The 25,759-nt window shown below is 34.9% G+C and overlaps 1 protein-coding gene across 2 annotated transcripts in view; it reads right to left on the bottom strand.

Annotated features, from left to right (window-relative positions):
* Positions 1-25,759, bottom strand: part of ABCA5 (ATP binding cassette subfamily A member 5) — a 121,222-nt gene that overhangs the window by 58,673 nt on the left and 36,790 nt on the right. For both annotated transcript variants that reach the window (XM_021002516.2, XM_021002514.2), the window contains 8 exons: positions 25,616-25,704; positions 22,638-22,867; positions 20,138-20,279; positions 18,648-18,836; positions 9,899-10,046; positions 9,202-9,370; positions 4,156-4,214; positions 2,331-2,441 (listed from right to left, as the gene is read on the bottom strand). In XM_021002516.2, the coding sequence (XP_020858175.1) occupies positions 2,331-2,441; positions 4,156-4,214; positions 9,202-9,370; positions 9,899-10,046; positions 18,648-18,836; positions 20,138-20,279; positions 22,638-22,867; positions 25,616-25,704 (1,137 nt within the window). The remainder of the gene's footprint in view (positions 1-2,330; positions 2,442-4,155; positions 4,215-9,201; positions 9,371-9,898; positions 10,047-18,647; positions 18,837-20,137; positions 20,280-22,637; positions 22,868-25,615; positions 25,705-25,759) is intronic.

The raw sequence follows: 25,759 nt of genomic DNA on the forward strand, positions 1-25,759 counted from the left end.
ATATATAACCTTAGCTCTTAATATGATAGATTATATTCCTGTTAGACCTATCACGCAATTAATGATACAAATCTATTTTTGAAATGGTATCCATTAGTTTTAATTTCTATCAGAAAACACTGGTGCATTTCCTTTCATTTGTGAATTGAATTCTTTAATTATTCTAAACTGAGGGGATGATAAAATAAAATAATTGACAATTAAAACAACTTTTTACAAATGAAAATACCAGACAACAAAATGTGAATGCTTTACTTTTCAAAGTAAAATATTGTACTGTTTTATATAACTGACATTTACAAAGCACTTGAAGGTTTTACAAAGCACTCTGTGTAGTGTAAATCATATCATTTGAGCCTCAAAACAATGCCAGTGAGACAGACTACAGACATTATTATTTCCACTTTATAGACTGAGGCTCAGAGAAGTTAAAGGACATGGCTCCAAAGCTAGTTAAGTGTACGGAGGGGGTCTGAACCCAAGCCCTCCTGACTCTGAGTTCCCAACACCCTACCTACTAGACCACATTACCTCTCAATTATTCCTTTAGTTTACAAGGAAAATTTAGAATTGCCATTTTACAGGCAACATTTTTTCTGCTTCTAAGGAAAGATAAAATATTCTTCACATGTGAAATCTTAGCTGTTTTGGCCTATCCTCTCTATTAACATCATACACCTTAGAGGCGTACAAATATTTCCTTAAATGTGTAATTTTCTGTGGGTTTCATTTAATCTTGATCTAAAATTGATGATCAATCATGAAAAAAAATCTGAATTAAAAATACATAAATCATACACAATGACAGCATCTAACAAATACACAATTTAATTAACATTATATTGATGTTTAAGGAGATCTTTAGTTTTCATTTTTAAGTGCTCTCATTAGCACTATCCAAACTACTCTGAATTGATACTTAATTTATAAAATTATGAAATGGGGCAGGCTTGTTCAGTTCTTTGGGTATGCACCAAGAAAGGCCACATTAGCAATGGGAAATGAGGCTGCAATTACATTTTAATGAGGCAAAGAGTGTGTGAGGGCCAATGGCACAGAAAGCACAGAGACAAGCAGCAAAAAACAGATAATGTGCGGATGAGGGACAGGGTGGTGAAGGAAGGCAGGCCGTGTGGGGAGGAGGAGAAACACAGATAATCATTCACATGGCCATGGATTAGAGTTAGGAGCACTCAGCAGCATGGACCCAGATGGAGATGGAAGAGAACTTGGGTGAGGGTTGAGGCGAAAGAGTTTGAGGTCTCATTTTGCTAGGGTTTTTTTGTGGAATAGACTCTTATTTGTGTCACCGAGGGGTTAGTTCATTAACTTATCCAAATCAGATCAAGGTTGTTGATAAAGCTTTAGAGTTAACATATTCATATCAACTCAAAGTTATCAGAACCATCTGGTGTTCTGTGGGTCTTCTGGAATATATCTTAGATTTACATATAATAGGATCAAAAATCCCTGACAGCAAAGCCTAAATGGCTTCCCCTGATTCACCACATATTACCAGTCTGTGATATGATACAATTTATAAATTAAGCTCCTTTAATCTTTAGGACAGTTTGTATGTAACTTCTAGGTTCCTCTTTGAAATCTTACTTCCTGCTATTGTTACTTTATACCAGCTACTTACAAACTTACTATACTGATTAGAAGGATGGGAGTGGGAGGAGGATGGGGAGGAGTTTGAGAAGACCAAAACAAAATCAATTTTAACACACACTCAGTGTGCTCAAAAGAGGAAAATGTCACAACAAATCATTAACAATTTGGATAGTTTTTACAAGTTCAAATCAAATAAGAGTAGACTATACCAGTGGTCTTCCAATCTGGGGCTTATTTCCCTAGGGATCCGTGTTCTGAAGGAGGACTCATGGAATGCTCATGGAATTAAGTGTAGAGATTAACTAAAGAGAGGCTAAAATGTTAGTTAACATCCTACCCTTCCAGCAATAGTGAATCATGGGGCTTGTCTCAAACCAACCACACCTACCCTTCACTCATTACAGCCCAAGTCACCTATTCTACCCGAACCTTCTACTGTGCCACCTTCCAACTTTCCCTCTTCAGAGGCAAGTTATAACCTTCAACAGGAGATTCTTAGCAGTATCTGCACAAGTGTCATTGAAAAAAAATTCTTCTGCCTCTTTCCTCACCTCTAGAATTATTCTATTAGGAAAATAAAAATTAATGGTAACAGTACACTATGACAAAAGTTTGAAGACCACTAGTATAAAATATGATACCTTTACAGAATAAAAGAACATCAAAGTGAAAGAATCCTTTAAATTGTTCAAAAGACAGAAGACATAAACTCTTACCATCTGAAGGTGGGCAGAGTCCACAAAGAATGTTCATTAACGTGCTTTTTCCTGTTCCACTATGGCCAAGTAATGCTGTAATCTGACCCTCATATATGTCAAAAGATAAATCTAATTAAAGAAAGAAGTAAAGGAGAAAGCCATGAATGTAATGAAAGTACAGATGAAAAAATTTACAGTGATTAATGGACTACCACAATGCAACAACTTTTCATTATTATGGCAAAGTAAAAAATAAATTTAAAATCTGTCACTATATTCTACAGCAAAAATAAATGACAGTATTCTAAATGGGTGAGAACTGAAGAGTAAAAGAAACCTTAGCTTTACTTGCTATACTTTGAAATATATTGTAATGGTATGAAAACTATTAGGGGTATAGCATTTCTTCTGGATATGAGTTGGTATATCAAACTACTGAAGTACGTTTCTTCTTTTTTTTCTTTTTTTTTTTTTCAGGCAATTGGGGTTAAATGACTTGCCCAGGGTCACACAGCTACTAAGTGTCAAGTGTTTGGTCTGAGGCCGCATTTGAACTCAAGTACTCCTGACTTCAGGGCCGGTGCTCTATCCACTGTACCATCCAGCTGCCCCTGAAGTACATTACACTGCAGGAGAAAGGGGAAACGGAATTATAAGAAAAATAGACCATCAATAAAGGACTTAGGAGAATCTGAACTTCCTTCATTTAGCCCTAAATTAAACCCAGAATCATAGTACAATATGTGATTTTATGGGAATTTCTGTATGCAGAGGCCCAAAGAGTATCAGGGAGAGAAGGTCTAAAGCCTAAAAGCACTTAGTCCAATTCAAAAATGGAAAATGAATATTGAGATTATTAAAAACACATGATTTGACACAACAATCAGTAGAACTGTGAATTAGTCTAACCACTCTGTATATCATTTTGGAATTATCATTCCCTTCAATCCACTGATCCCACTACTTGGCACATAACCTAAGGAGATCAAAAAAAGAAATAAAGGTCCAATATAGACTTACATATTTATTATCCAATATATTTAGAGGAGTACTTTTTGATGCCAACAAAGAACTTGAAACAAAGTGGGTACATATTGATTAGTGAGAGACATATCAGTGGTGTACGAGTTCAACAATATTATTGTGCAAAAAGAAATCACAATTATGAGGAACTCAAAAAAACCTGAGGCAAGTGTAACAGTGGATAAAGTACTAGACCTTCAGTTAGGGAGACCTAAGTTGAAATCCAGTTCATCATGTATTAACTGTAAATCACTGGGCAAATCACTAAATCACTGTCTGCCTCAGTTTCATCACATGTAAAATGGGGATAGTACTTACCTCTCACAGCTGTGAGGATCAAATGAGATAATATTTGGAAAGCTCTTTGCAAACCTTAAAATGCCATATAAGTGCTATCATAATGATGATAATGATTTGATATGGAAAGTAATAAGCAGAACCAGAAGAATAATATACACAATCACTACAATACCATAAATTAAAAGAACACTAAATGGAAGCCAATAATGAGCAATATAAAAGCCAATAATGGTTTTAGTGAGCAGATAATGAAATATATCCTACTCCCCTCAGAAAAGGCAGGAGACTATAAGGGCAGAATATGATAGATACCATCTGACAGAGTCACTGGGTATTGTTACAACGGAGGATTTAATGTGGGGAATGGAAAGAAGAGAAGGAAGAGTACTTTCAGAAACGATCATCCTATAAAAACTAAAAGCATCAATAAGTTTATTTTTAAAATATTCACAATATGGATGTACTAGCTTTTAAAAAACTATTTGCTTCTATATTTAAATTAAACTAGAAAATTACATACTTCTTAGTGCCTCCACAGTTTCATTTTTCTTTCTGAATGTTTTCTGAATACCACTGATTCTGGAAGACATATTTTAGTGAAAAGAGAACAGAAATTAAAACACAATAACATACTACCATTTTGCAGCAAGCATTGATAAACACACAATAAATTAATTTAATAAATGACCAAAATTTGAGTTAGTTTTAAAAACTATACAGGAAAGACATTTTCTTCTCTTCCATTCTCAAGGCCTGAAGATGTTCTCTCTGAAACTCTAAAAGCAGCATACTTCTCACCAACAATGCATTGTTATTTTAAAAATATATAAGCAACTAGTCATTTTGCTTCAGTTTTAGCCCTCTCAAGAAAAATTCAAAGACTTACTCTTCAATTCAAACTGCTAATATCAGTTTTAAAACCCCACAGGGCTGGAGTCTGACGATTTTAATCTTATTTTCTTCCTTATAAAACTTTTTTTCAGCAAGAATACTTCCATGTTTATGATTCCAAAAATTATGCATCAGTGACCAAAAGACAATACTGCAGGTCAAGACCCTGTACTATTGTATGTTCAGTTTTTTGGGAGGCATTTAATTTAATGTTTAATTTCAGCAACCTGAGGCTCAAAGGGCAATGAAAAACTTAGCTGCATTCAATTAATTCAAGTCTTTAGATTCACATGAATTACCAAAAGAACTGAAATGTCACTGCTAAAGAACTGTTAATGATCTATTTAAAAAAATCATTATTAACTGAATCAGGAATAGCTATGTAAATTGTGTTACATGAATACAATAGACTATAACTGTGCCATCAGAAATGATGGGAAGACTTAGATGAAGTGAGGCAGAGAACCAGGAAGCAGAACTAAGAAAGCAATATACATAATGACTACAACAATAAAAGCAGACAAAAAATTAAAAAAGAAAAAAATTCAATAACGCATATTATAATGACCAAGCTTGGCTCTACAGATGAGTTGAGAAAATACAACTCCATCCAATCACCTTCTTTGCAGGAGATGGAAGATATGCAATGTTGCTTATGCTGTCAGATTAAGTTTACCTCAACTCTTCCCCCCTCCCCATTTTTTATTATTTGTTACCATCGATGATTTGCTAATCAGGGGTGGCCCTCTAGTTCCTCAAGTGCAGCCCTTGCCTGAATGCAGACTTCACAGAACAAATCCCCTTAATAAAAGAATTTCTTCATGAAGAATCAGATACAGTGGGAACATATTAAGTATCTTCAAGTAAAACCTGTCACATGCAAGAGTAACTAGATCCTTTTTGCTTATTCCTCAATGGCAGAAATGGAAATAAATAATTCAGTCATTAAATCCAAGTGAACTATAGAAACTGCAGAGAGATTTCAGTTTATCCCTAGGAAATTTCTAAGCAACTTGAGCTTCCAAAAATGGAACGGACTACCTCGTAAGATAGCCTCCCATAACTGGAGTTACTCAAACATATGTAGATGACTACTTATTAAGGGTTTTTTTGGTTATCGTTTAGTCATTTTCAGTCATGTCTGCTCTTTGTGATCCCATATGGGGTTTTCTTGGCAAAGGTACTAGAGTGATTTGCCATCTCCTTCTCCAGCTCATTTTACAGATGAGGAACTGAGCCAAACAGGGTTAAGTGACTTGCCCAGGGTCACATAAGTGTCTGAGGCCAGATCTGAACTCACTTCAGACATGACATTCTATCCAGGGTGCCACACAGCTTTCCCAGGGTTATTTATAGAGGGCTCCTACTCACATACATGTTTGTCTAAGTGACCTTTTAGGTCCCTTCCAACTTTGAATTTTTATCTTACTCTGTTCCCAACCTAAATGGCTATTATTTATTAGTCCTAGGGTATATCTATTATTAAAGTCCTACCAATGAAGTAGGAGCATGTGGAGGTAGAAAACAGAAAGACCATGAAAAAGTATTTGTTTTCAACAAGAAGGAGACTCACTCTGAAAATGGTCTCCATATAGCCAAGCTCTCCAGGTTGGATGTGAAACAAGCTGAGGGGCTAAAGTTGGGAAGTATCTCCAGGAGAGACCAAAAGGTAAAGATACCAATTTTAGAATAAAAACAGTGGCAAATGTGTAAGTTGGCCATTACTTCAAACCAGCCAGAACAGAAAAGACAGATCAAGGTTAAGAGATGAAGATCAAGATATTAGAGATAGTCAGGACAGATAATACATTCATGGTATTACAGAGATATTCCTTTACAATAAAATCTTAACTTGAGACTTTGAACTTTCCATGGTCTTTAAAACTGCAGAGTTCACTTAATTTTCAGGCATGGAATAAGACCTCTCCACTTCCACACCCAGGGCCTTTCTTGTTTGGCTGACAAGTCAAAGGCAAGTAAAATTTAAGAGTGCAGTTGATTTGGTTTAAAAAATATGTTCACTAAGATTTTAATTATATTAATATGTTCTAAAGGCCCATGATAAAATGTAGGGCAATTACAGATGCTATGCAGAGAAAAATAGGAATGAATGAAATCATAAAAAGTAATGTTTATTCTATGTGTTCTTTTCAGTCCTACAAAATGAGATTTATCCTTATCTTCTGTTTATCTCTACCTACAAAGCTTTAAAAAGCTTTACTGAGTGAACCTGCAGGACATTTCTTACTCTAAAATATTTGATTAGTTTTCTGTGATGTAAACCAATGAGAAATGGACCCCTGAAGAAAACTGACAAGCAAAAGTATCCTAATTTTTTTTGTTTAAGATGAATAGTCCAAATTTCAAATAAAGATTTAAAAACTATTCAAGCTCACTAACAAATCAAAATGCAATTTTTTTTAAACTGTGATATTTTTACACATCAATTATTGCTTGTTAACTTGGCTAAAAGAAATGAAGCCAATAAAACCACGTAGTGTCAAGGCTTTGGCAAAAACAAGCACACTCATACATGTGATAAAAATGCAAATTATTTTAATCCTTTTGGATCTGACAGCATATACAAATGCAAGCAATTACAAAAATGACCTATCCTTCCATACAGAAATCTGTTTTAGCCTTACTTTTACTATTGATATTTAACTTTACTAGTAACATAAATGTTTGTCCTTAAATATATAATAAAACTTGAATTATTCTACCTTTTTAATGTTCTGGTTCTGCAATAGCAAGATAAATACTATCTTCACAAAATCACTGAATGTTAGAAGCAAAAGGGAGGCCATTTAGAACAGCCTATATACATGAACAAGAATTCCCTCCTCAACAAGCACTATTAGCCAACTAGCCTTTGTTTAAAGATTTCCAGTAAGGTAGAACCCAAAATTCCCTGAAGCTGTCCATCCAACTTTGGGTAGTTCTGTTAGCAAATTTTTCCTTACGTCAAGCCTAAATTTAACTCTTTTCTATCTTCCACCAAATTTTCCTGGCTTTACCTCATCACCTGGCAAGAATTCATCAGCCCTAGTATTTAGACCTTATCAGTACTCTCTGAATGGGGGGCAGAGAAACTTCTCTCAAAGCCTCCGGTAAAGGAGGCAGCTCAGGCCAGCCATCTCTTCCTTTCCCATCTAGCTGCAGGATGCACTCTTTTGGACTTCATCATCATGCAAAGTATCTTATTAGATTCAGTCATTCCACTCCCACACCAGCTTTTTTTCTTCTCTAAGTATTGCAGTATTTCTCCCATTTTCCAAAAATGTTTCAGAGATTACTGACAATGGCCCAACAGTCAAAACTTCAATCAATTAACAAGCACTTGTCAAGCACCTATTACTTGCTACACACTGTACCAGTCACTGGGGTTACAAAAATAGAGAATGAAACCAGCCTTACTCTCAAAGAACTTATATTCTAAGGTATGTATAAGTGTAAACTGAATAAATACAAAACAAATTCAAGGTAGTTAAAGAAGGAGACACTAGTAACAGCTGGGAAGATAATATAAGCCTCCACAATAAAAAGTGGTGTTTAAGGTGCATCTTTAAGGAGGAGAGGGATTCTATGCTGCAGAGGTGAGGACGGCATATACTCCAGGCATGTGAGATGGCCAATACAAATACAGGAAGATAGTAGATGGAGTGTCATGTGAGAGAAATAGAGAGATGACCACAATGGTTGAACCACTGAGGCTGGAATGAGATTGAAGTGAGATTGCTCCTCTACACAGCTGCCAAAGGGATTTTGGTTAAGATCTGACTGATTTTGGTTAAGATCTAACTCCCCTATTCAACCAATTCCAGTATCTTCCTATTGTCTCCATAATAAAAGATAAGCTCATTTGGTTGGTGTTTTTAAAGCCCATTGCAACTGGAGCAGAGAAAAACCTGAGTTAGGTAGAACAATTAGGAAACCAATGTAATATTCTAGGCAAGGTATGGATGAGGGTCTGACCTACAGTGGTAGCTATATGAATAAAGAGAAGGAGTTAGATATTAAAGATGTTGTACTGGTAGAAATGAAGAGATTTGACAACAGCTTGAATACACAAGGTGAGGACAAATAAGAAGATAAGGATAAACATAAATTTATGAATTTGAAAGATTGGAAGAATGGTGAAGACTTCCACAGAAATAGGGAAGTTTGGATGAGGGTAGAGTTGAGGAAAAAAACAATGTGTTCTGTTTTGGACATGCAGAGTCTAAGATGTCTCAGAAATATTCAGTTTAAAATATCTAATAGGAAGCTGGTGCTGTGAAACTTAAGTTCAGGGGAGACACCAGGCTTAGTGATTTCAACTCATTAAGGGCAGCTCAGTGTTGTCTAACTATCTCTTTATGCATCTTGAGCTTCAGCTCCCTACCAACTAGTTTTATCCTGTCCTTTACAATCCCAAAATGAATCCCCTTGGCAAAGAAAACAAGTAAAATAAGACTGAATCAGCTCTGCTTTCTCTCTGTCATCAGTTAACATTATCTCATCTATCCGGAGCAGTAATTTTATCTCATCTTCGATCTTTCTCTTATTTATCCCCAATGTAAATTTTAAAATATATCTTTTGTTTTCCTTATTTTCCGCATCAATATCAACTCATTCTCTCTTGCAGCACTTCTGATTTTTGCCTAAATTATAAATGAGTATTAATCATTCATACCTGATAGCTTCTTTTCCTAGAAATTCTGAAGAAACAGGTTCAATAATCTCACTAAAACTGGGATTTCCATTAACATTGCCCTCAGATAGCTCTTTATAATTTCTTTTGCTCTTTGACCAATATGAGGGCTTCATAAAATATAAAGATGGTCTTCGTAATCCAAATTCACCTGAAAAGAAAAAGACACGATTTCTCTAAAATATATTACAATTACCATTAGCTAGTGTCTGAATCACAGATAATGGCAACCACGTTAAACTTAGGACAACTTAGAACCTAAAACCATAAATGGAATTCTAAAATTCAAAGCAAAGATAAAAGATTTCTTCAGTGGAATTCCAAGAACCTCTCTTCTTCTTAATCTAACTTACAAGTAATATGCACACTTGTTTTAATTGCCAGAAAATTTCATTTAAAACTTTATGTTTAAAAGCCTAAACTATTCTATCTTTGACATAATCTCTTATTTGAAGTGACTAATGTATAAAAATAAAAATTTAAATTAAATTATTAGAATGATTATTCTAATTCAATTTTAAAAGGGGGCTCTTGTCTAAAAAAAGTTTTTACTTTAAAAATATACACACACATACACACACATATATTTTATATATATACATATACATACATACATATAGATACATACATTTTTTTTCTAAAGATGACCTTATTATCTACATACATATTACCTACATACCTGGAATTACTTGATCAAGATAAACAGCTAAGAGGATGTAAAATACACTATTGAGTGCCAGCATTATAATGGCAATGATAAGAGGATATGGACCTTTGATCAAGTTGGAAAACAAAGCACCTTCATCTAAATCTTCCAGATACATGACCTGAAAAAAATTAAATTGAATTTTAATATTATTATGTTAAAATAAATGCACAGCACCAGATTACAAAACAAATATTAGCTATCATTGTTAATTAAACTTACTAAGATTGTTCTTCAATGCCAAAGCTGGAAGTAAGTCAAATGTAACAATGAAGTTACAAAGAAAACAATAAAGGAATAAGTAGGGTCATTTTTTAAAAAAATTTTTTGGTGAGGCAATTGGGGTTAAGTGACTTGCCCAGAGTCACACAGCTGGTCAGTGTTATGTGTCTGAGGTCAAATTTGAACTCAGGTCCTCCTAACTCTAGAACCAGGGTCATTCTATAAAAATGGACTACAACTATCACAACCTTTACTCCTGATCTGAAAATAAGAATATCCTCTTCATTGTAGCAGTTATGGCTAATATCAGATAGTAAACTTAGACATCTGACATATAACAAGTAGATACAAAAGATCACAGAGCTAGAGTGAGAATTTTTATACATGAGAAAACTGAGGCCCAGAGAGATTAAGTGATTTGTCCAACACCACACAGGTCATAACTGGCAGAACCAGGATTTGAACCCAAGTCCTCTGAACTTGAGTCAGTAATTTTTCCATTCCACCATTTTTATCATTAGAGCACAGAGTAGGTGAATAAGTATTTGCTGACTAATATCTTTCATTAACTTTTCTATATCCAGACTAAATGAATAACATTTACCAGAAATACAATTATCCCTTGTCACCACATCAAAATCAAACGTGAATTATTGACAATACTGATACTTTAACATCCATATTTATAGTACTCGAGCTCAATAATAACAATAATAACAGCATTTATACAATGCTTTAAGGTTTAGAAAGTGCTATACAAACATTATCTCATTTTATCATCACAAAAACCCTGGGAGATTAAGTGCTATTATCCTTATTTTACAGATAAGGACAATGAGGAAGAACGAGGTATGGCTGGCCCAGGGTCACACAGCTGAAAAGTGTTAGAGGCTAGAGAGATTTGAACTCACATCTTCTAGACTCCAAGACTAGCACTGTCTCCACTGGATTGCCTACCTGCCTTATTTAGCTGGATTAAATATATTAAATGTCTATATAGCACAAGAGTTAAATGAAACTGTTGCAACATAGGTACAGAGAGAGACATTAAAACAAGCTGAAGAGCAAGAATCATCAAATGTCTGAATTGAAAGGTCATCTACTTCAACTCAACTAGAAATTAAGAAAAAGTTCTTAAACTTACATCTAGCAAGACAGTACCTCGCTTTTTTCCCTAACATTGATTTTACGGCACTTAGCAGGTATAGCAGGTTTTTAATGTTTACTGACTACTGACCAATTACTCTACTTTTCCAATGGTAACTTAATAACTATACTTCACTATCAAGTGTCTTTACCTACTTATCGGAGCATACATAACCCTGCCACTCTGGTAACATCTAACATTCACTACAAAGTACTTACACGGTCGTTTGTCCTTCATTTTCCAAGAGGACCAAGGACTCACAGTTGATATACTGACTTGGAGTTTATTGGATTTAAGTGAGGCAGAGTTGCACAAAAGTCACCGGCCTCATTCTCTCTTCCAGAGTCATCTATAGTTGTAACAGTCCAGGATGCAGTGGATGACCTAGGTGACTGATGCCTGACCAAATTCTAAGTGCTACACAGAGCCTGCTTCTACCACCTTCACGGCTGTTGGAACAAGTTGTTCAGGGAAAGTTTTCTTATGCTTGGGATACACATCCGCCTGACTCACTGAGGGGTTTTGAGGACTGTCACTTACCCTCAGCCTGGTTTAGTCCACCTGCTATGTGTGACAAATGTGCATGGTACAGCTTCTTGGAACCACACTAAAGGCACTAGTCTTCCCTTAACAACCCATACACACTTAAATGAATTTGTATTGAACTGATACGTGATCAGCTTACTCCTTTATCCTACCTCAGCCACAAAGAGGATCATACCCTTGATCTTGCCACTACGCATAAATGAACCATCTCCACATTCATTAACTTTGAAATTCCCTTATCAGACCATTGTCTATTTCCACCTCTGCCTTTACTTTCTAATGCCAAACCCTGTTCATCCACACTGTGACCTCTAATCCCTTCACTTCTCAGTTCTCACCCAGGACATCATATCCTTGCAATGTCACCCTTTCCTCCTTTCCCCAGTTTGAACTCTTGGTGAACCAGTTCACCTTTACACTGCCTATTCTCTTGAGTTCCCTGCCCTCTTTTCATATCACCAATTCTGCCCTGCCAACTCTCAATCTCGGATCACTCCCAGCATCCTCTGCCTTCATTCCTACAAATGCTGATAAATAAAGCTAGAGAAAATCATAAAAATATGCCAACTAGGTATACTACAAATGTTATATAACCTCAACTGGGCCCTCACTGTTATTAAGCAATTCTTTTACACCTCCTAATTAACTCATTATGGGTGCAGTGGTGTAGTGGATAGACCACAGGGCCTGAAGTCAAGAAGATCTGCGTTCAAATCCAGCCTCAAACACTTACTAGCTGTGTGACCCCAAGCTGTTATTCAGTCACTTCAGTAATGTCTGACTCTTCATGACCCCCTTTTAGGGTTTTCTCGACAAAGATACCAGAATGGTTTGCCATTTCCTTCTCCAGTTCATTTTACAGATGAAGAACCAAGGCAAATGAGGTTAAGTGACTTGTCCAGGGTCACACAGCTAATAAGTGTCTGAGGCCAGATTTTAATATATGAAGATGAGTCTTTCTGATTCTAAGCCCAGTGCTGCCCTGGGCAAGTCACTTAACCCCTAGCTGCCTCAGTTTGTCATCTGTAAAATGGGAACACAATGGAGAAGGAAATGGCAAACTACACCCACCTTCTCATATGAGAACACTGCCTCCTATTTTATGTGGGGGGAGGGGGGAAGGCTTGCCAAAATCTTTCTTTTCACCTCTCTTCCTTACTTCACATCACCTAGATGGCTTCTACCACTATCTATTCTTTCACCTCTGTTTCACATGAAGTACACATTCTCATTGCCAAGCCAAACTGGATGTACAAGAGATTCTACTCCATCCTGTCTCCTCCAGGCGAATGCTCACTCCGTCATCACCACTGTTCACTTATCTCTCCCTCGTGAATGGCTGTTTCCCTACTGCCTATAAATAGGTCCACATCACCTAACCATCAAAAAATCCTCACCTGACCCACTCATTCCCCACTATCATCCTATATCCTGCTTATATAAGGATACATTCTATATCCTACTAGTCTCTTTGAGAAGGCCATCTACAACAGATGCCTCTACTTCTTATTCTCTTCTTAATTCTCTACAATGTGGCTTCTGGCCTTATCACTGAACCAAAACTTCTCTTTCCAAAGTTACCAAATACAATGTGTTTTTTTTCCTCAATCCTCATCCTTTTTGACCTCTCTGCAACCCTTAACACTATCATTCTCTTCTCCCTAACGCCAACTTCTCTCTATGTTTTTGTGACACTCCTTCTTCCTGGCTCTCCTCTTACACATCTGATGATTTTTTCTGTCTCCTTGGCTGCACCTTCATTCAGATCACTCCTACTAATGACGAGTGTCCCACAGGGCTCTGTCCTGAGTCCTGTTCTCTTCTCTCTCTATAGGATTTCACATGGTAATCTTATCAGCTCCCATAGATTCAATTATCTTTATGCTAATGATTCTTTTTTTATTCTTTTTTTTTTTTTACTTAGGCACTTGGGGTTAAGTGACTTGCCCATGGTCACACAGCTAGTAAGTGTCAAGTGTTTGGTCTGAGGCCGAATTTGAACTCGGGTCCTCCTGATTTCAGGGTCAGTGATCTATCCACTGTACCACCTAGCTGTCCCCTACTAATGATTCTCAAAACTATTAATCCAGCTTTAACCCCTCTGCTGACCTCCAGTCTTGCATCTTCAAATGCCTAGTAGATATCACAACCTAGACACCTGGTAGACATCTTAAACTCAATATGTTTAAAACTGAATCATCTTTTCCCCAAAACCTTTCCAAACTTGCCTTTTACTGTCAAGAACACCACCATCCTACCAGTTCCCTAAGCTCACAACATAGGTGTCATCCTCATTTTCTCACTATCTTTCACTCCCCATATCTAAAACATTGCCAAGGCTTATTGATTTCACCTTTGCAATACCTCTTGAATATATCCCCTGCTCTGCTTGGACAGTGCCACCACCATGGTTCAAGCCCTCATCTCTTCAAGCCTGAACTACTGAAACAGCCTGCTGGCTGGTCTGCCTGTCACAAGTCTCTCCTTACTCCAAAACATCTTCCACTAAACTGCAAAAATGATTTTCACAAAGCACAGGTCCACCCATGTCACCACCCCCACTCCCATTCAATAAACTCCAGTGATCACCTCCAGAATCAAATTTAAAATCTGCTGTCAAGCAAAGCCCATCATAAACTAAGCCCCCTATCTTCCCACTATTCTTACAACTTACACTGCCTTCTCCCCTCTTTTGTGAACCACTGACATAGGCCTCCTTCATGTTCCTCAAACAAGATATTCCATCTCCAGGCATTTTCACTGGCTATCCCCCATGCCTGGAATGTTCTCCTTCCTCACCTCTACCTGCCTGCCTTCCTTCAGCTAAAATCTCGACTTCTACAAAAAGCCTTTTCAAATTCCTTTTAATTCTAGAGCACTCCTTCTCTTCATTATTTCTTATTTATCTTGCATATATCTTTGTTGTATACAGCTGTTTGCATTTTGACTCCCCCGTTAGATTGTGTGCATCATGAAGGCAGGGTTGTTAAGAACATAGTAGGCAAGCCATACCAGATCTAAAACTGTATTATAAAGCAGCAATCATCAAAACTACTCGGTACTGGCTAAGGAACAGAATGGTGGGTCAGTGGAATGGGTTAGGTACACAAGACATAGTAGTCACTATGATAATCTACTGTTTGATAAACCCAAAGACTCCAATTTTTGGGATAAGAACTAACTATCTGACAAAAACTGCTGGGAAAACTAGAAACCAGTATGACAGAAGCTAGGCAGAGCCCAACATCCTACACCATATACCAAGATAAGGTCAAAATGGGTATACAATTTAGACATAAAGGGTGAAACCATAAGCAAGTTAGTAGAGCAAGCAACAGTTTGCCTGTCACATCTATGGAGAAGGGAAGAATTTATGACCAGACAAGAGATAGAAAACATTACGAAATGCAAAATGGATAACTTTGATTACAAAATTTCTACAAAAAATTACAAAATTCTGCACAATGCCAATGCAACCAAGATTAGAAGGGAAGCAGAAAGCTGAGAAGCAATTTTATAGCCTGTGTCTCCAATAAAGGCCTCTTTCCTAAAATATATAGAGAACTGAGTCACATTTGTAAGAATACAAGTCATTCCTCAATTGATAAATGGTCTATGGATATGACAGGCAGTTTTCATATAAAGAAATTAAAACTATCTATAGGCATATGTAAAAATGCCCTAATCACTACTGATTAGTGAAAGGCAAATTAAATCAACTCTGAGGTACAACACCCCACCTATCAGATTGGCTAACATGACCAAATAGGGAAATGATAAATGTTGGAGAAGATGGGGGAAAATTGGAACACTAATGCATTGTTGGTGGAGTTGTGAACTGATCCAACCATTCTGGAGAACAATTTGGAACTATGCCCAAAAGACTACAAAATTGTGCAAACCCTCTGATCCACAATACCACTACTAGGTCTGTATCCCCAAGAGACCACAAAAAAAGGAAAAGGACCCATATGTACAAAAAATATTTATAGCGGCTCTTTTTGTGGTGGCCAAGAATTGGAAATTCAGGGGATACCCATTAAGTGGTGAATGGTTGAACAAGTTGTGGTATATGAATGTAATGGAATACTATTGTACTATAAGAAATGATGAGCAAGTGGACTTCAGAAAAACCTGGAAACACATATATGATCTGATGCTGAGTGAAGTGAGCAGAACTAGGAGAACATTGTATACAGTAACAGCAACATTGTGAGATGACCAATTTTGTTAGATTTAGCTCTTCTGAGCAATGCAATGATCTAAGACAATTACAAAAGACTCATGATGGAATATGTTATCCACATCCAGAGAAAGAACTATGGAGTCTGAATGCAGATCAAAGCATACTATTTTCTCTTTCTTTTCTTGCTTTTGGGTTTTTTTCGTGTTTTTTCCTTTTTGTTCTGATTTTTCTTTCACAACATGACTAATATGGAAATATGTTTAATATGATTATATATGTATAACCTATATTAGATTGCATGCTGTCTTGAAGTAGGGGCAGGAAGGAAAATTTAGAACTCAAAATCTTACAGCAACAAATGCTGAAAACTAAAAGTTAATTAAAATATATTTTTTAAAATTTTAAAAATACAAAAAAAAAGAACATAGTAGACACTTGATAACTATTTATTGAGTGACTGTAGAAATTCTTTCCATTATAAAAGCAAAGGACACTAAACTTTTCTATTCATACACAAATGTGGTATATATGGCATTTAATATATCAATAATCTATCCTGTACATCGCTAAAACACATCCTTCCCCCACGCCCCAAAAAAAGAGGAAAAGAGCTCCAATATACTGTAATATTTTAATAAAAAGGGACTTCATTTCTTCACCTTTTTGTTTAAAAAAATTATGAAAGTTCCTCCCTTGACCTTGCCTACTACTCATGGGGCTTCATGGGACATCTCAATCTGATACATTTACATGATGCAGATGAACTTATGAATTTCTTCCCCTTCAGAAGAAGTAGCCTTTGACCGAAGGAGGAATGGAATAGGTTATTTAGAGCTATAAGGAGAGCATCTGGGTTAGTGTAAGAAAAGTAGTACAATTAATTCCCATACTGAAAATCCTTACAACTAAAGTCCTTAGAGATAAACACCTTTAAACGTCTAAATGCTGCAAAAGCTATTTTTAGAAAAGATGATCAATCAAAAGAATTCTGAATTCATTTCTACTTGAGACCATGAAATTGATTAAGGTAAAAAAAAATCAAACTTCCCTAGACAACTTATATAACATGGGTCATCCATATCATCAATCCATCACTCAAGAGCTTTTCTAAATGCAAAGGAAAGCAAAACTACTAATAAAATATTTAGTGTTTATTAATGCTAGTTTACTAAGTTTAATTTTAAATAGGCCAAGTTCACAAAAGAGTTGCATTTTTTTGTCCTGTGTTTTACACTTTATCTAGTATACTGGGTGTCCTCTTTTATAATCGATTAACACATAGTACAGACAAAATAGAAAACTAGAAATCAGAAAATCTAGAACATTCTGTAGCTGTGTTACATTGGACAATTCATTCAAACTCTGCAAGTCTCAGTTTTCTCATCTGCAGAGTAGAGATAATCTTTCCTACTTACCTAACACTACCTACTCACACTTAAAAAGAACCTGTCAAATAAGTGAGGGTTAAATAAGAAAGCCCTAGAAAATAAAATTTAAATACTATGCGGCATATTATTTTATGACCACTTGATAGAATTTTTATAAGCCAATATGTAAAAGTTTGGAAGAGAATTAGAGGACAGAAGTAGAGGGAATGAGTGCAAACAAGTTGAGAAAGGGAGAAGAGATAAAGAGTGCAGTAGCTGGAAGGGATGGCAGGACCTAGTAACAGCTTTAGAGTCAGGTTTTGTTTTTTTTTTTTAGTTTGTCTTTAAAGGATAGGGTAAGGGGGCAGCTAGGTGGCACAGTGGATAGAACACCAGCCCTGAAGTCAGGAGGACCTGAGTTCAAATCTGGCCTCAGATCAAACACTTGACACTTACTGGCTGTGTGACCCCGGGTAAGTCACTTAATCCCAATTGCCTAAAAACAAAAAACAAACAAAAACAAAAAAAACAAAGGATAGGGTACATTTAGGCACTTCTGTAGGAAAAAGGAAAGAATCATTACATAGGAAAATGCTGGAGATTAAAGTGAGATAATGGAGGCAATCTATTAGAGAAGGAGGACAACCTCTTCATAAGAGTTTGGAGTACTGATTCTTTGGTTAGGACTACAATACTTAGTTTTAACATTTCTCTGTATAAAAATATAACCCAACTTAATACAATCTAATATTTTTAAAAACTGTATTCCTGAAAACTATCTTAAAAGTTTTAATTATAATATCTAAAATAAAATCTAAGAAAAAATCTTAAAGTAACCAGTATAGCAATGATCATGCTATACTTTGCAAAAGAAAATGACATTTCTGACAGCTGTAAGAGCATGTGCTCTTGATTTTTTTCAGTAATGATTGTATTATGTAAAGAGGATAAAAATGAATCCTCTTTTTCACTTTTCTATTTGTATCTCCAACACTTAGCACAGTGCCTTGCACATGTGAACTCTTTAAAAAATACTTTATTCAGTTATTCAAATAGCAAGATAGGGTTTAACTAAGTTATGGAAAACTGTAATTAAGTCATAAATAAAATGTATCTCCACTACTCCATATTATTGTTTCACATTCAAAAATTTAGCACTTGCAACATACCCAAACTTTTCCAATGTCATGTAAAACTTCACTTGAGATACAAGAAGAGAGGATTCAATAAAAGTACAGTCATCATTTCACTCACCTGTGCAATACCAATCAAAAATGTACACTGACAGAAGGGGCTCAAGAGCCATACTAAAGACTTAGGGAAATCCTCCAGCAGAACAATCAAAAGGCCCACAAATCCAAATGCCACTGTAGCTAAAAATTCAACTATTCCCACATGTTTTGATTTTTTAAAAAGGGGTGTAAGCATTAAGGCAAAGAAAACCTAAAAAAAAAAATCTTACAGTTAATAAATCAATTAATTTTAATTATAAATTATTATCTTTAAAAAATCAACATTAGGTAGGTACTTCAGTAAGAAATTTAATTTTCATAGATAATCATTATATATGCAAATGCTGAGAAACTAACAGACTCAAAATGCCCAAATATTAAAAGGTACATAAAAGATACCTGCAAGTGTATCCACATTTTATTCATATAGATGTATACGGATCATGGGACCTGTAACTAACTACTGACTAAGTATTTACCTTTCAAGGAATTTTGACAAACACTAAAGAATTGCTGTCAAGCTATAGTATATATGTTATATGCAAATATAACAAATAGTGACCAATAGATTCACAGAATGATATATCTTCCATACCAGGAATATCTCTGAGTCAGTATTTAATGGAAATAAAAATGCATACATAGTTAACTGAGGAAAGAAGAGAGTGTTTGGAACTGTTACATCATCAATGTAGGACACACGGTATGGAAACTTCCTCCACCAATGCAAATGGGCAAATAGAGGCTAAATGACTTGCTAAATGGAATGCAGCTAGTATGTCAGAAGCATGACTTTAAACAAGACCAAACTAACTCCCAAACTTGCTCTTTCAACTAACCCACATGCCTCCCTTGTTAATTAAGTTGAATGTATTTACATACAATTAATAAAATTGATGTAAAATCATGTACATTATGTGTCTTCCAAAGAGCTAAGGAGAAACACATGGCACGCATGATTAGGCTACAACAGAACATCAATGAAAAATTATTTAAAAAATAGTATGAAGGCTATCATCAAAGAAATATCTGACCAACAAAAGGAGACAGGATGTTCTCAGTAAGATCAGAAGGACAATCAACATATATGGCCTATGTGCTCTATATGTTGTCAGGTCTAGACGAAGGGCCCCAGCACACTGAATGGACCACTTGCAAAAGGACAGAGACAGGAGTTACCGCAGGTGAGAAGTGTTAAGATCTGCACCTTTGAGGAAATACATCAATAAAATCACAGATACATTAAATTATCAAATATATGATTATATAAAGACATTCAAAATTAAATTCTAGTATACAAATTCAACTCAATTGAGTATAATGAAGCTAATACTCTGTCCTTTCCAAGGCTAAAAAACCAAAATGATGGTTCATGCAGCTATACTTTCCAATGGTCACTTGATAACATCTCAACTAAAGACATAGCGAACCAACCAAATAAAAATCCTTCTAATAATTCTCAAATATTTGAGAAACTGTTCTTTATACATAGTTTTGAAGTTAAATACTTACTGAAGACAAGCCATACAGGAAAAAAAGAAGAAATATCACAAAACAGCTACTTTGAGGAAATAATGAAGAGGCTGTTGCAATGACTGCCATGAGAAGGGACATAATAAAAATCAAACTCGTATACAACAGAACCCAAGAAAGCCTAAAAAGAAAATACAAATACATTTAGATCCAAAGTATATAGGCCTGGAATCACAAAATCCATAATATCAAAACTATTTTAGCTTCTTATTTATTTTCAAAAGATATTCAAACAATTTACTCAGCCTGTGAAAACCAATACTAATCTATTAAAATTTAAACATATCATAAACAAGATAGCTATGAAGTTAAAATTAAACATTTTGTTAAATATGAAGATAAAATTATTTTCTTCCCAAGAGTTAAATACAACTATTAACTCTGCAAATCTTAAAGCACTATACAAATACTAGCTAATTGTATTTTTTAAAGTGACAGCAACTCATGGTATATAAAAAGGATATTATGAAGAGCCATGTAACACAGAACTGCAATTGAATTGTTATAAATTACAAAAGAGCAAAGTCAGTGCAACACTTTTCTCTAGGATATGTGCTAAAAGTCCTATTTAAGTTGTGAACTTAAAGACTGTGTACAAACCCTCCATCATCAAATCATTTGATGTAATGTCTATTGTATATTTAGTCAAAACTATTCTATTTATTTACCTAAGTTTTATAAAACCTATAGCTGAGTGGAAGAGATGAATTATTTAGTTTTGTTTTTTTTTTTTAATTTCCATCCTGTCAATTTGCTAAAGGATGTCTCTGGGATGTAGAATTTTAGAGAGAATTTTAGAGCTGGAGGGGAACTCAGACGAGATTACTTAGTCTAATATTATGATTTTTCACCTGATGGAAAAAAAAGGTGACAAGAGTAAGTGACTTGTCTGAACTTATGTAACTGTTACGGGCAGTTTTTGAAAACAACAACAAATAACAAACAAAAATATAATAAAGGTGATTTCTAAAACTCCAGTAGACCTAAAAACTTTCTTAAAATTCCTCAAAGATAATAAGATTTAAAAAAAGAATATACGCCCACTTGTGCCAGATACTCCTTTTATAAAATAGTATCGTTGTTAGATCAGGTTCAACATAATTCATCATAATCTGAAATTAGCATGTTCATGTAACAAATTATATATAACAATGTTCCTTTAAATTAAATATATAATTCTTTTTGGTTTTAGATCATTGTAAAGATACTGACCTAAATTTGCAACTATGGATCAGACAAGAATAGAACTTCTTTATGTACTTCCTTATAGTATTTACATTCACTAAATTTTAATTTATCAATATCACTCTTACTATCTGGGAAGAAAACTTCATATTTTACATACTCAAAACCATTCAGATTTTTAAAGTATATAAATCACGGTATTTGGGAAACCAATCAACTAATTACTTTCTAGCTTCCCAAGAATTAAATTTGTAATCTAAAACTCTTAAACAGATTAGAAAGTACATTGCATTATCAGACAAATTAATTACATGAAATGTGTGACTGGTCTAAACTTCCATGGTGGTAAATTGAGTAAATTCGAAGACCAAAATCATACTGATAGAAAAAAAATCAGCACCTGAATTACATTTAGAAATTATCAAGCACCACAGCCAAAAAGAATGTTTATCATCTTTATTTTTAAACAGCAATTGTACCCAACCAGCAACTCATAAGAATAGTGTAAGAAGTCAGGGAATGTGTGTGCATGCATGTGTATGCACCAGAGGGCCAATGGAACAAATTACCCAGCCGAGATGCTATAAGGGATGAAAGATTGGCGATGCAGGGACATTACAAGAAGATACCAAGTTGCCTCAGCTACATTTATTACCTATGCCTACATAATGGATAGACTAGCAGATAAGGTTGTATTATTATTCTCTATGTTAGCAAAGAACTGAACTTGGAATCCTGAAGATCTGGTTTCAAATCTCACTTCTGACATTTGTAGCTGTTTGATCATAGGCATCATTTAGCCTCCCTGTAAGATTAAGTTGCCTAATCTGTAAAATGAGGCAGTTGTACTAGATGGCCTTATTGGGTCTTTTCCAATGCTGATATGCTAATATGTGCATATATTCATAAGAAATGAGGACATTTACCATTTTAAAATTTAAAGTTAGTGTACACTACTGCTATGATCAAAGTCATTCTCATTCCCATTATCTATAACCCACTGCTCTTTTTCACAAAGTAACATCTGCATCATACAAAAGTTGGGGGACAAAGTTGGAGATCAGCAAATTCATCTTCAACAACACGTCACCTTGCCAGAAATATAAATGGAATAAATGCGTTTTTTGATTAATGCCACATCAACAGTAGTCTGAATCTGATTTGATATTATCAAGTTAATCTCTAATACTGAAGAAGCAAGCATGTAAAAGCAAAGTTAAAGAAATCAGCAAATTTAAAATTAGTAAGAATTTATAGATGCTACAATACAAAATAAAAATTTTCAGAAACATACCAAAAAGCAGTATCATGAAGCCCCATTATCTTTAAGAATTCTTTTAGTTTTTTCTCTTTCTCTGCCACAATATGAATTGCCAAAAAATATCCAAAAGGTGAAAAAGCTATAACTAGGTAAATTAAAATTACTCCTCGAGGAAAGTTATCTATTTCTATAATAGCAGTTTCTCCCATGACAACTGCTTTAGTAGATTCCAACTCTTCCCAGGCTGAATAATTGGTCTTCAACTACAAAAGAAAATAAAAGTGCCTTTTAATCAATTTGGTTTCCAATAGCTGCACCTACGAAAAATAAAGAATAACTGTAAAATAATTAGTCAATTAAGAACTTTAACAAACTCCAACAGACCATACAACTGAATCAAATAAAATTAATAACTCTAACATCATTCTACCAAGTAGAAAAAGATTTCTTTAACCTATCATACCAAGAATCATCAGGCATTACTCTGAAATATAAAATTAGAAAAGGATTATAAATGTTGCTGAAACAAATTTTCACAAGTAACTTGTCATATTTGAAATCAGACCTTTTTAAAGAAAATTTAATGTACTAAAAATACAGACAACATAACTATAAAATGTTTGTTGAATTGATTTTTTTGTCTTTTTTTCTGACAAAATCTATTTTCTCTCCCTCTCACTCTCCTAATTGAAAAAAGAAAACAAATCCCTGTAGAAAATATGAATAGTCAAGCAAACCCATTTCCTTCTTTGGCCATGTCCAAAAATATATGCCTCTCAATCTGAGACCTGAGTCCATCACCTCTTTAACAGGATGTGAGTAGCAAGCTTCATCATTATTCCTCTGGAATAATTTTTAATCACTGCTTTGATTAGAATTCTTAAGTCTCAGGGCAGCTAGGTGGCGCAGTGGATAGAGCAGAGGCCCTGGATTCAGGAGGACCTCAGTTCAAATCCGGCCTCAGACACTTCATACTTACTAGCTGTGTGACCTTGGGCAAGTCACTTAACTCCAACTGCCTCATCAAAAATTCTTAAGTCTTTCAAACTAATTTGTTTTTACAATGTTATTGTTATTGTACAAATTATTCTTGTGGTTCTGCTCACTTCATTCTATGTCAGTTGATATAAGCCTTCTCAGCTTTCTCTGAAACCATCTTATTTTCTCTTAGAGCACAATAGTCTTCCATTACATTCATAAATCGCAATTTGTTCACCTATTCCCAAACTGATAGAAAGCTTCTTAGTTTCCAGTTCCTTACAACTACAAATTTTTTTTCCCCTACATATAGGTCTTTCTCCACTTTCTTTAATCTCTTTGGAGTCTAGACTTAGTAGTAGTATCACTGAGTCAAGGGTATGCAGAGTTTAGTAGCTTTGGAGGAACAGTTCCAAATTTCTTTCCAGAAGACTTGGACCACCTGATGATTCTACCAACATCATTTTGGGGGGGGGGGTGTTAGGCAATGGAGTTAAGTGACTTGCCCAGGGTCACACAGCTAGTGTTATGTGTCTGAGGCCGAATTTGAACTCAGGTCCTCCTGAATCCAGGGCCTGTGCTCTATCCACTGAGCCACCTAGCTGACCCCCAACATCATATTAATGTGCCTGTTTTCCCACAGCCCCTCCAATATTGTCATTTTCATTTTTTGTCTACTTTGCTAATGTGATGGTTGGCAGGTGAAACCTTAGAGATTTTAATCTGTATTTTTTAAAATTTTTAGTGACATGGAGCATTTTTATATAGCTACTGAAAGCTGGATTTCATCTGAAAATTGCCTGTTCATATCTTTTGGACCATTTATCAGTTAGTGAATAGCTCTCATTCTTATAAATTTGAATTAATATCCCACATATCTTAGAAGTGAGCCTTATCTGCTTCCCTTCTAATTCTGATTGCATTTGACTTTGTGACAAAAGCTTTTTGATTTTATGTAATCAAAATTGTCCATGTTAACTTCAACGATCCTTTTTACCTTTGGTCATGAACTCTGTCCCTAGGTATAGATTTGCTACTCAAAATTATTTTATTATGTCACCCTTTCTGTCAAAGTTATGTTCCCACTGAAGCTTATCTTGGCATATGAGATGTTGGTCTTGTCATTCAACATTCCCAACAGTCTAAACCTAATTTCTGCCAGACTGCTGTTGAACTGAATCCAACAAATTCAAATTACAAAAATATTCTTCAATTTTTATGCTTCCAGAAAGCATTCTTTTAAATAAAATCTTTGCTATACTTAATATACACATATATATTTAAATTTGATATTAATAAAAGCAGTCCTACAAGCAAAGTACAACTGGAACTACTATCATTTTGAATCTTAAATCAAGTTTAAAGCCTTACTATAAGGAAAGTAGCCAGGATCTGGTTGTCCATCTCAAAATAAAGCTTACTTGTAGCCTGAATAAAATGACTATATAAGACATTGAAATGAAGGTAGAAAAAATGAATAAAGTAAAATGAAAAATAAGCAGTGATACAGAATACAGGTAAAATACTGTTATTTAACACATGAGTTCTTACCAGAATCACCTCAGTCTAGTCTATAAATCTCTAGATTAAGGTTTTCTCAATATTTGGCATTCCAGTATTATATGTATATAAGTATATTCGTGTAGAAATACATATGTACATAAATACAGGGATGAATTCTCGGCACAATACACACATACTACTCTATCTAAACAGTTCTATCAATTATTTAAGCTAAGAAAAAATACTGAAGGAAAATAATCAACAAATAAGGATCTTTTAAACTATTATCTATGGAAAATACTAACTATACCGAAAAATGGATTGCTAATCACATAACTACAGAAATTTAGGTCTTCATATTTTAGATCTTTACAGGAATTATAGTATAAAGCTTAACTTTTTACTTCTTACCCTTTCCCAAATCCAACACAGCAAAAACTTTATATGATTTTTTACAAGTCAAGCAAGCGCTTTGCAAATAAGACAATTTATAAGAACATTCTCTTCTATGACTCCTTTTTCATATTTACCTGTATAATTGCAGCATCAATGGAGGTTTGTAAAGCTATGAATCCCGAGTGCCAGTACAGAGCAGCCTCACATGACTTTGAACAACCAGCTATAAAGGGAATAAAAGACAATACGAAATTTTGCAAAATGATACATGCAATCCT

This window comes from Phascolarctos cinereus, unplaced genomic scaffold (genome assembly GCF_003287225.1).
Source record: "Phascolarctos cinereus isolate Bilbo 61053 unplaced genomic scaffold, phaCin_HiC Scaffold_5;HRSCAF=322, whole genome shotgun sequence".
Taxonomy (NCBI): domain Eukaryota; kingdom Metazoa; phylum Chordata; class Mammalia; order Diprotodontia; family Phascolarctidae; genus Phascolarctos; species Phascolarctos cinereus.